We start from the raw sequence: 12,685 nt of genomic DNA, 5'->3' as shown, positions 1-12,685 counted from the left end.
GAGTCAAAAAAAAGGGTATAAATGCAGTTGCAAAAACAGTACTTTCCACTCATATCTTTGGATGTTTGATTTGAAAGAGAACTTATTTTCATTTTAATTATAACTATTCTTATTATCTGTGAACTCCCCCTGCTCTTTCATCCGTTTCTATCTGCGGATGTTTGTAAACATATGGTCTCATCCATATGTTTACGTAGAATTAGCATGCTAGGCTTACAGTCTGTTAGCTGTGTGACTTTGTGATGTCTTTCAGAGCACACAAACACTGTAAACATACCTGTCACCTGCCCAGCATGGTGCTGTTAAACTGGAAACACCGCAGCTACACCTTATTTTATACAGTCTATAGGCTACACACAGCACGGCAAAGCTATACTAATGATGCTAGCCATACTAACTAGCTGCGAGCCGCCATGCAGGCTGGTAAAAATGGATCTGTCACATCTCTTTGTATCCAGGGGTTGGCGCTCCTGCCAGTGTTGGGAGCCTCCGTTTAGAGGAGAGAGACGCTTCGGTCAGTAAATATGTGTTTTTAAAACTTATATTGCGGCTGCGCTCATTCTCCAGTGAAAGTGAGCTGCACTCAGGGCTCCACTGTAAACACCCACTGAGGACGCAAGAGAAACTGTTCACACCGATTCATTTTGAAAGAGCAACAGCCAATGGGGAAATTCAAACACTGAGCCGACTGACCAATGGTGTAACTTCATCACTCAGTGAGTCAGTCAGTCAGTGATTTAAACTGCTTATTTTGTCCAACCAACAGTCCAGCGCCTGAAGGTAATCCATTTACGTTGATGTAAATTGAGAAAAGCAGCCCAACAATAGGTTTGAGAACCAGCGACTGTTCTACATTTTTGGTTTGATGAACAATTTAAATGATTAACCAATCACCAAAACTGTTGTTAAATAATTTTCTGTTGATTGGCTGATTAATCTACTAATCATTTTAGTGCTGTAGTGAAATCAAAAGACACACATGATCGCTATAGCAGTAAAACTCAATATGACACTCAAAGCTGTTTTGTAAAAGCAGTTTTGTTAGCCAACAAACTGCAACAGAAATGTAAAGCTTTCAGTTGATTAAACCAGTAAATTAAAAGTCCACATCTAAAATTAAAAAATAAGTGTTAGCTCTGATGAACTTCTCATGTTCCTCCTGTGTGAAACAGATGACCTCCCTCTCTTCCTCACCAGACAGTATCCGTAAGTATCCCCTGGCTGTCACCAGGGAGATGACAGCTGGGGTTTGAATCTCTGATGGACGGAGAGCAGAGCACACCTCCAACCACATTACCAGATGGCACAGGGAACAGAGAGACAGACAAACAGGTGGACAGGCAGACGAGAGATATTTATGTAGGTAAAATTAGTGGTGAGACAAAGAGGGAAGATAAAAATAAGGAAGGAGAGAAAGGCAGATTCTTTTGGACATTTGCACAAACAAAGGGTTGGTATTAGAGAGAAAGTGTGAAGAAAGTGAGAGGAATGGCGGTTAGGAGGAGGGAAGACAGGACGGTGGGAAAGGAACAGGGGATCAGTGGGAGGGAAAGCAAAACAAGTTTATGTTGAGAAGTAGAGGAAGCAGGAGGAGGAGTGGGAGCGGAAAACAGATATGGAAACGAAGGAGAGAGCAGCATAAGACCCTTGGTGGGGGTTGAATATCTGGGGCAAACACACAAACCGAACAAGGACTCGAAAAAACTTCAGTAATGCAAAGAGCGAGACATCAGCATTCCATCACTTAATGAGCAGTGAATCCGACTTCCCTGATCTATTTCTCCACAAAGCATTTAAGATTTTTCACTGTTACAGACCTGGGGGATGTTAATATATGAAGGATTATATGGGCCTGACCCTGAGGTGTTCTAGTTTGTTGTTCTTCCTCTCTCTCTCTCTCTCTCTCTCTCTCCTCTCTCCCCTCTCTCTCTCTCTCTCTCTCTCTCTCTCTCTCTCTCTCTCTCTGTCTTTCCTCCAGGTCAGTGCCTGGTCTCTCACAGAGAAGAGGCTTTAGAGGGCGAACTGAAGTAAAACAGAATGAAAGACAGGCATAAAAAAATGGAGTTTAAGCCCCGGGGGTTTTCCTCAATATTGAAATGTCCTACTGTTCTCAGGGCTCAATCTAAAGGAGATTAACTCTTCTGTGGCCATGTCTCAGCCTTTGAAGTTGCCTCCCGGCCCGTGGATTGCTCATTAACTGCCATTAATTGTAATAAAAGGAAAATGGCTGCCACCTCATCCAAGGGGAAATATGAAGAATAGAAGAAAAAATGATACAGTGGCCAGAGTTCAAAGTCGAAGGAAGAAGCAGTCTGATTGGGATTTTTGGACATGGAGAGGGCCAAGTAAACATATATATAAAACTACATACAGTATTAAACCTTTAGGATGAATTTTCTTCTACTTTTGAAAAGCATTGAGTTTTTTGTGGTTCATCTAGGTTTTTAGCAAAGAGAGTTACAAAATTAGAAAGTGCCAAATCAACATGTTATGAGGCTGTAGCCTGAGGGTCTACTCTACATGCAGGAATCCACAGGGTCAGAGGTTAAGGCAGTCCAGAGCAGCCGGCCTCCACTGACCTACAAGGAAGGGCAGCGCTGGACAGGCATGGAAAATGACTATAGACAGTTTGTTTCCATAAAGACAAAGACCAAAAGTTCACAGTTGCCAGGGCTCCAGGTCAGGTGTCTGTGTCCATGTATGTGTGTGTCAGTGTGATGGTCATAGGTCAAAGGTCTCTTGTCTGGTATCTGACCCCCCTCGGGGCTAAAACTCTTACATATTGCTGCCTCTAGCAACACCTGGGCCTGTTGCTCTCCTATCAGATCTAAGAGTGGGGATGATAGAGGAATGTAGTGTATAGAAAATGATCCAAAACCAGATGGTGATAAGGGAGACGTTGGTGGAAGAGGTACTCTAAACTAGTAACAGAACCACTATGGAAAAATTGTTTAAAGTTCTGCATTTAATTTGAGCTTAAGTAGAAGTAAACAAGCAATCGGTATATCGGAAAGTCATTATCAAAACGGTCATTATTGAAAGAATTAAGGAAGCAAAGACAAACAAACAAAATTAGGACAAAATGTATAAGAAGAAAGTGAAGATGAAAAGAAGTTGGAACAGCGGATGAAACTTATGACGATAATTAAAAGAGAGAATAAAAAGAGTGAGGGGTTGTAACAAAAAAAGGGCACTTACAAAATCTAAGTAAGTAAATCACTAAATGCTGTGGTGGTGATGTGTGTGTGTGTGTGTTGTGATGACCTCTCTGGCTGACAGACGAGAGAAGATTAAGTTATATAGCACAACGACTTAAACTGTGGTCTACCACACAAACCCCAGAGATTTAATTATTGTTCTGTTTTCATAAAAATAAATTTCATCATCCAAGATACTTGTTAATTCGGATTATTTGTGGCAAAGTTAATGTTTGTGATTAAACTATGAGTCATTTCACAGTTATAATTGTAAATCAAATACAGCTCTGCAATGAGCCAGTGCCATGTCTTTAAGTGTGAGGGTATAATAGTGTGTTTGTGAATATGTGCAGCGATGTCAAATGTGGGGAGTAAACTGATGGCTAAATCTTTTCATACTGTTTGACATTAAACACCGCTTTATTTAGAGACCACATGCCTATCAGCTGTCCCAAATAATCCTCTTTATTGCACAGTCTTAGCGTGCACATAAGCATGAAATGCAGACAAATAAAAACCTAAAATGGAACCTACTGCGCATAAAACAGAAAAGGAAACTGGCAATCGTTCACTCATCTCAAATATAAATTCTTCTGAAACTTTTGTGGGTCTTTTTTCCTGTCCTTAAAACACTCGGATACTGTAGCTCTGAGGTAAAAAGGTTTGCCCTGTGACATCCAAGACAAGGAAATTCTTTTATTATCATTCAAATAGGAATATGCCAAGGCAGACCCTCATGGGACTGCATATAGAGGACCCCATCAAGGCTATTGGAGTGGTATTGACATTATCCTAATTCTCTGCTTTGGGGCTGACTGTCTGCCAAGTTAACCAGTATCCAAGGCGTCTCTCCTCAGCAGGGCTGGGTAAAGCTGGGCCAAGCTGGACTAAGTTAATAAAGTGCGTGGCGGCAAAAAAAAAGAACCTGGCTGGATTCTTCAAGTCTAACATACTAGAGATTTTATTAAACTATAAATATTCGATTCTTTTAGTTGTTAGAGCATTTGAAAGCAAGAAGCAAAAACTTTCTGTCTCTGTCTCACACATTCCCTCTCTCCCTTTCCCAGCCAGACGGTCAATCACCCATCAAGTAACGCAGGCAAGCAAGCCAGCCAGCCAGCCAGCCAGCCAGCCAGCCAGCCAGCCAGCCAGCCAGCCTTAGGTCTGATCAGATACCGCCCTTGAGAGGACTGATGCCAGGATGCAGTGTGCAATGGGAGCCAATAAATCAATCAGTCAGCATCAGACCCAGCGATACCAGAGACAGACCAGGGGATATGGAGCTCTAGCCAGCAAATAAACACTGCACCCCAGCCCAAGGCCAGCGTAATGACCATCATTAAACTAACCTCCCTCCATCTCCCACACAGAGAATTTGTGAACCCCATACAGAGTTACTGACAGCCCACTGTGACTGGTACAACTCTTAGATGAAAGCATTTAGACACAGGACAGGGTTTGCATGTATTATATTGGGTTGTAGTAAATTTCAACAGCTCTTGTGAAAGACAATTTAGGCCGACACTACACAAAGGCTTATCAACAGCCAGAACTTTACTCATTAAAAATGTGACTTCCTTCCAGAACTGGTTTAATGAAACATGCACATATGGAGATGACTAATTTTACCCGATTTCAGATTAACTGTGATTGTTTTCAGCCAATAACACTCAAACAGTAACTGAAAATATATTCCACACATCAGGCTTATTTGCTTTGGAGAGCTTGCCGCAGCACATAAGAAGCGTTTTCAAGGTTTGGGAATAATGCAAATGACAGTTACCAGGCAACACCTAGATATCCAATAAAAAAAAAAATTCAAAAAGATGTCAAACCTTTCATCAAATAACTCTGGTTTGCGGTACCGATGCTGGCCTGAAGCCCAGCGTGCAAACAGAGCTTTTTAGCTTTAACATACCCTGAGTTTCAAAGATACTGTGTAATCTCATCACCTATTTATTTCACTACACAAAACTATCATTGCATGAGCATTTCATTCCTAACACAATAGTGCTTCCAGAGCTTAACAATGTAATGGAAAAAGTCTGCAGGCTTTTGTTACTTGTTCTCATGAAACCGCACACTATTCAATGAGAATAATATGCGATTGTGCAAGGTCTGTGCTTTCTCTTCTGGCTACTCACTGTCTGTTAGACAAACTGTGAATGTGAATTATTGTTCGGTTAATGTTTTGAAATTAATGCCAATCGTCTCAGTTGTGTTTTAATGACTACTTGAGATGTGTCAAAAAGGACAACCCTGCCATAACGGCTGAGAAGTGTGCCAAATGCATAAAAGTGGAAATGTCAAAGGACTAAAATTATCGGTCAGTCTTTCGTATAAAACGTCTCCTTTAAAAATATATCTGGCTTTACTATATGGACAGAGAGGATAATTTCCTTTATTTAACGTGGAACATTGCCTTCCATATTAACCAAAATGAATGACAGGGCAGACAAATCTATTTCTATTATTCAGCATGAGCCCTCAATGAACGTGTTTTCAGAGAAAACACCAACTCTATGAGCATTACCCTACACTGTTACTAGGCCACAACTCATCACAGATCACTGAAATTCTGCATGGAGTTTAGATATTTCTTACTATCTCTCTCATCGTCTCCCCCAGTTTCTTCTTTCTTATCTGTCTTTCTACTTTTCCTGCCCTCTGTTATTTCTTTTGCTGCTTTGTCACCTACAGCAGTGAAACAAATGCCCCTTTTCATACCCCCCTCGGGTGATACGAATACCTCATTTCCTGTGGCTTGGCACTGGGGAGAACCGTAAGCTGGGACAGATGGGAGTCTGATTGGAATAACTGATGCAGACACTGAAAACGGGCCCCAACAAAACATCCTTTGTTTTTCAAGAAGTGGCGAAATATACAGTGAAAACTCTTTGCTACACTGACAAACATCCCCACACCCAGATTCATGTTGTTTAGGTAACAAAGTGAAAAAGTTGGACTGCAGGAGAGAGAGGAGGAGTGGGAGGAGGATGAGGAGGAGTAGTAAGGGGGGTTGCAGCTGGTGAGAGGTGATGTGATCTCTGTAGTTAATTTCACTGGATACTCCCCACATACAGACACTCAAACAAACAACACCTTTAAAAACATGCACATGCATACATGTATGTTCATATGTATCCCCCCATACACACACACATCAATTTCCCCATTGGCCGCCTCAACTTAAAACACCAGGGCCAGCAAACTCCCCACAGCAGTCTCCAGCTTAACTTATACACTCAGGGGAATTTGGGTCATGCTTTTCACTCATCATCTCCTTATGAGATGTATAGAAAGCTGCTTTTTCCTCCCTTTCCCATGAAAATGTCAATTTGCTGTAAGTACACTGGGAGATTTCAGTGTGGCAAGCAGCCTGTTAAGGTCGAACATGTGCTGTTTTCGAGAAAACAATGTGGTAGTATTCAGCAGCATAATTTGGTATAAGGCGAGCTTGGCCTCAGCCCAGAAAGCACAGCAGTTGAAAGAGAGCTGCCAGGAAAGCAGAGAGGGGAAAGTCATTTATATTTTAAACCCTCTCCAGATACAGCTACAAATGTTCTGAATTGTGTATGCAAAACCAAACTTAATGCAGCTGTATTCATACAGTAATGCTACAATATAATGTGAATAAAGGTAATACCACACTGTATTATGCATTGCTGCTCATTTGGTATTTTCCATTTTATAGCAGTTAAAAACATTGGATTCACACACAGAGAGCTCTTATCCCTACCCTCTCAGTGTCTCCTGGCCACGGCGTCGAACCCGCTGCACCTCTCTCTGGTCCACAGTGCCGGTGAAGCGGCTAGCTTGGTACGGTCCATTCCCATTTTGAGCACATGCCACATGGACCGCCGCAAGACACACCGCCACCCATCCCAGCAACACCTGAGCCAGATTCCTTGCTCCCATTGGTCAGTCTGGCTATCCCTCCAACCGAATAGCCCCTGTGTTACCGCTCACTCTTTCTGACTTTCTGTTCACCGTATGGACCCAGGCTAAGCACAGGGATCTACACCTGGATCCGGACCAAGTCCTGGTGTGCACTCCAGAGTTGGGGCTGGAAAGAGGAAGAAAGGGGATGAAAGCTCAGAAACACATTCAACACACAGAGACACCTATCAAACTTACACTGAGAATGAGGGTTCAGCTAATCCAACAGGCCAAAACAATTATATAAGGTGATGTAGCCCAAAGCGACCAACAGGACACCATACACTTCTCCTGTAAAATGGTTTGCAATGGAATCATCCACTGATTGGAATTTTTTTTTTTATTTGTGACATGCTTAGTGGTCATATTGAGAGAAGAGAAAACATATGAGTTGGGGGTGAACAAAGAAGAACATGCAAGGAAATGAAAGAGACACTTTAATCCTGACCGCCAGCAATCTGTTTTCAGTATACTGCAGTTCAAAGCAGTCTCATAAGTGGTTTATCACTCCACTGACACCAAATACTGTATGTACTGACTACAGACTACAGCAGGGAAAGTCATAAATTGATGAGAGATACAAGCTCAGTGTCAAAGATTGAGCACTGATAAATATTGAATATTTATTGTTATTACAAGGGACGTTATAAAGGACAAAGCCGTTATAAATTGAAACATGTCTCAATAGTCCACTTATAAGCCTCTACACTTTTATACTGTAACACAACTGCAATGTCTTAGGCATAATGGCTATTATCTATCCTACTATTTTTCTATATCAGTGGTTCCCAACCTGGGGATTAGGAACCCCCAAAAGGTTGCAAGATTAATCTGAGGGTTAATGTGATCATTAAAAAGATATGTATCTGTTGTACAAATCATCTTTATTTGTCTGAGATATTTGCTCTTTATTGAGGGAAAGCTGCCTAGTTATACATCATCAGGCCTGTAAAGCATTCAAATAAGAAAAAATATAAGACGGGAACATCACTCCGTCGCAGCTCATAGTCATATATATGCAACCTGTGACAAGGGGTCATGAGTAGACATTACTTCGATTTAATGGGTCACAAGCCAAAAGGGTTCGGAACGACTGTCCTAAATTATAGCCATGAGCCTAGAGGGAGCCAGAGAGACAGACTAGAGGGAAGTTAGTAAAAAGGACAGGGACGGAGAGCTAAGTAAGAGTTAAATGGTGAGGTAAAGATGATCAATAACCTCAAAATGTTCTCTCGCTCCATCACACATTCCACAATCAGAGAGAAAAGTGGGATCATTTAATTATTAACAAAGACCATTTACTCAACCATATACAGACACAAAATTAAATTACTCCAATCATTCCTTATTATGTGGTTTATAGGGCCTGGATCTCTAAATCAAATTATTTCAGATTTGCTAACCCCATACGTTGCCTATATAGTCTTATAAGCCTGTCTTAACTGCATTAGAGTATATTAAATTGAAAAACATCCAGAGTCCGACTGGATTGGACAGCCATGGGGTTTATTTTCTCTTCTCCACCTCATTACAGACCACAGGTTTAAGAGTGAACTGTGGGCCCCTGGTGATATATAACCTTAGCAGACCCAGCCTCCAGCCCTGTAGCCGTGGGTCCAACCGTAAATATATTAGGGTGGACAAAGAAAAGGAGAAGAAATATGGCCCCATGCACATCCCACTGACTCAAATTCATTTTAATGGAAGATGAGAGATAGACGAGCAGTGAACTCACTCAGGCATGCAGACACACAGAGGAAAATACAGACAGTAGTTTGCAAGACAGGGACTAGACAGGAGGAGATATAGTTAAACATAATTGCCAATAATTATTCACATTTTCACATTGCTCATGCACAATATACACTGAAATATGTCTGCCACTGTGTGACTTTTGTGTGTCTGACAAAACTACTTTAAGGAGGTCAATTTTCCAAAGGTAGACTATTAGTATGATGCTCCATTGGCAAGCATATTAACCTTCTTAAGACCTGAGTAATATAAAAAAACAAAGATTTTCCACTCAAACACACACACACACACACACACACACACACACACACACACAGAAAAAGTTATAGCCGTAGCTGCTTGCAGTAAGAGAACTGACTGGAGGCGGGATCAATGCAGAACAAAAGAAATGCCTGATCAATTAAAGAGTGGCAGCCAGAGCAGCGATTTGCTGAGCGCTTCTATAAACCTGCTGTCAAAAAGAAGCAGGTAAAGCCTTCAGTCTGCATTATCAATTAATCATTTAATCAGTTGAGAGACATATTTGCTTTAAATTTAACCCTACATATATTTTTTATAAACGCACAAAACATTTTAGAAGCAAAACACATCACAGGAAAAAATTATCTCCAGGAATGTTCGCCTATTAGATGCAAAATGCAGTGAGATAGATTTACTGTAAATTCACTGATGAGTACCATCTGGCACACTTAAAGTCCATAAAGGAGATAAACATTCATGTAAAGAGTCCTGGTTTCATCTACATTATAAAAAAACAATCACAAAAGCCGTTTGTTGCAAGTTGACAGAGAGACATGTTTGTTTTTTTCCACTATACTGCAGCAGCCCTGAAAACGAGCTCTGCATGTCACCGCAACTTTATGAATGGAGAAAAACGCAACATCAGCTCCTACTCGCTGAAACACGACTTAATCCCAGATGGGGAAAAATACAATGGGTTTTTGCGCTTTTTTAATTCAACTTTGCTCGCCAGGAAAGCTTCTCCAAACGGATGAAAACTTCACAAGCAATCAAACTGTATAACGTGACTAGGCTGTCGTTTTTCCTCTTCTTCTTCTTCTTCTTCTTTCCATGCACTTTCTTAGAAAGCCGGTAAAAAAAAAAAGTTGCAACTCCCGCGCCTCACCCGCTTTGCAACATCAACTAAACTTTTTTATCCACCTTTGAGCATCCTAACTTTGTGATTTGATCCGCATCTATTTAGCACACATGCATGAGAGATAATCACCCGTGAAACAACGGACCTCTGGAACAATAGTCACTATCAAAGCCATTGATAACTTGATTGTATTGTTGTCAAGAGATCACTAATGCACAATACCTTGCAACAATTGGAGTGCCTTGGCGTCGAGGAGCCTAGAGTCGGAATTTGAGACAGGATATGTGCCCCAGAATGGAATATTGAACTATAGCCTTGTGAGAAAAAGAGAAAAGTTAGGGAATTGCCCTGTTTGGGAGAGGGGAGGGGACAGAGAAAAAGAGAGAGAGAAAGAGAGAGAGGGGGTAGTAACGGACTGCAGGACAAACCCACATTCCTCAAGACTCCTAGAGTTGTTATAACAGAGGCCAAGCAGCTAAACCCTCACACTGTGGATAACATGGCTTCACTATCATCACTCTTCAAAAAAACACTCCTTCAGGCTACCCGGATGACGTGACAAGAGCCTCACTAAAGGAAATTATCTTTGGTGATTGTTAGGATGCATTTGCATTAACATAAGGTTGTGGAAAAGGAGCCAACAATGACACTTATGAAGAGGAAAACTAAAAAGGTGAAGAGGTCATGATGGGTCATGATCAGATTGAAACAAAACAAATAGTAAAAGTATAAGATAGATTATAACTAGTTGCCATACTTGGAGGTTATTTAGCAGAAAGTAAGTTCAAACTCCAAATTCACAACCTCTCATGAAGATTCACATGTAACCCGGCACACTCCAACAGATCACAGTCAATTAATAAATTAAATTAACAGCAAAGCATGAAGAGCATGTTTCTCTGTCACAGTGTGTCAAATTTACGCTTGCTATTCAAATAGTCCTGCTATTTACTGCCTCGGCCCACTGGGGATTGTGATTGACACATCCTTGTGCTTTGTTGCCACAAGTGCTGATAGGAAGTTAACATTGTGAGAGTGGCCATCTGGGTGGTATATTGGTGAGGACAGCTGAGCACATCTCAAATGTTGCTACCCACTGCGCTGATTTCACCACTCTCGACAAAAACGGTGCAGTGCATCTCTAGGAGGGCTTTTGGCTTCAACCTTCACTCTGAGATCTTTGAAATATCTTATTACCAAAGCCATTATAGTGCTATCTTTTTGGTACACAGCCTCATATACAGTTGGGTGACAAATTAAAGAAAAAACCTGAATAAATGAGTGGAGGAACATTGTGAATACAGATACTTCCAAGGCACAAGGGATCACTGAATGCTTCAACAAGCAGTCATTTGCTTTGGCCTTCACGGTCACCAGATCTCAACACTGACTTGAAGAATCTATTACAAGAAGCACTTAACCATAAATTGGATAAAGAGGGAACTAATGCCTTTAACACAACTGGTAGTCAAGGCATTCCTGAAGACCACCCCATTTAAGATTGTCCTAGATAAATTCACCAGTTTGGGAATTATAGTTACAAGAAAACTGAGCCAGCTGTTGGAGCATCATTGGGATAAGAAAATGAAACAGTTGGAGAAAAACAGAAGTTTTTTTGAACACCTTCAAAGGTTTCCTCAAAGGTGGGACACATCAATGCCATAAAAATGGTAGCGTTTCCAAGGTTTTCATACATTTTTTAGTCAATTCCAGTGAGCATCCCTCAATTTTACTTCAAGAAGCTAGACTCTGTCGTTTCATCTTTCATTTGGCCTGGTAAAGTACCCAGAATTACTAGGAAACATCTAAGTAAAGGTTGGAGTGAAGGTGGACTTGATCTCCCCCAGTTTAAATCATACTATCTGGCTGTCCATTTAAATATTTTCTCGTTCTGGCATGGTTGCCCTCCTGGTAGTAACGTGGAAGAAATGCTTGCATGGCTACAGATTGAGCACCTTTCTTGCAAGCATTCACGTCTCCCAGCACTCCTTGACAGTCCATCAAAGACTACAAAAGCCATATACGGGAATAACCTCATAACCCAAAACTTCTTGAAAGTTTCGTCTCAAGCCCCCAAAATATACCTGGACACATCTATATGATTGGAGGGAGAAAGGTATTATCTCTCTAAGAGATTTCTATATTAATGATCACCTCGCCTCTTTTCAGCAACTGCAGCAGACATTTCAGCTCCCAACTTCACATTTCTTCTGTTTTCTACAATTGCAACACTTTTTATGGGCTCATGTTTCACTGTACGAGCAGAAACCTCACCATGCTGCTTTTGATAAGTCTCTTGACTATTAAACCATATACTAAAGGCGCTGTGTCTCATTTTTACAACATTCTACAAAATTTAAATAGTCTATCGTCAAATTCATTTAGGGAAGACTGGCAGAAAGAATTGGGTACTGAAATTACAGATGAAATGTGGAAAGCCTGCATTGAAAATATTCACAGTAGTTCAATAAATGCTAGGCACACTGATATAATTCAAAATTGTGCATAGATTGCACTTCTCTCCCACTAGATTACAAGAAATATTCAAAGATACTTCACTCCTCTGTGTGAAATGTTCAAAAGATCAAGGAACTCTGTGTCACCAATTCTTAGGTTAGGTTACAAACTTTTTGGGGTCATTTATTTGATTTTTTTTGCCAACGCTTTTAGTAAGGACTGTCCCCTTGCCCCTCTAACA

The 12,685-nt window shown here is 41.0% G+C and overlaps 1 protein-coding gene across 1 annotated transcript in view; it reads right to left on the bottom strand.

Moving 5' to 3' along the window:
* The window catches only part of fbn2b (fibrillin 2b), a 73,994-nt gene extending 63,675 nt beyond the window's left edge, over positions 1-10,319 (bottom strand). The window contains exons 1-2 of the mRNA XM_042416825.1: positions 10,210-10,319; positions 6,937-7,263 (exon numbers count right to left, since the gene is read on the bottom strand). Of these exons, the coding sequence (XP_042272759.1) occupies positions 6,937-7,115 (179 nt within the window). The 5' untranslated portion in view covers positions 7,116-7,263; positions 10,210-10,319. The remainder of the gene's footprint in view (positions 1-6,936; positions 7,264-10,209) is intronic.
* Between the last annotated feature and the right edge of the window lie 2,366 nt (positions 10,320-12,685).

Source organism: Thunnus maccoyii, chromosome 7 (genome assembly GCF_910596095.1).
Source record: "Thunnus maccoyii chromosome 7, fThuMac1.1, whole genome shotgun sequence".
NCBI classification, from domain to species: Eukaryota; Metazoa; Chordata; class Actinopteri; order Scombriformes; family Scombridae; genus Thunnus; species Thunnus maccoyii.
Note: the sequence above shows the minus strand (reverse complement) of the source record. Positions and strands in the feature narration are given on the sequence as shown.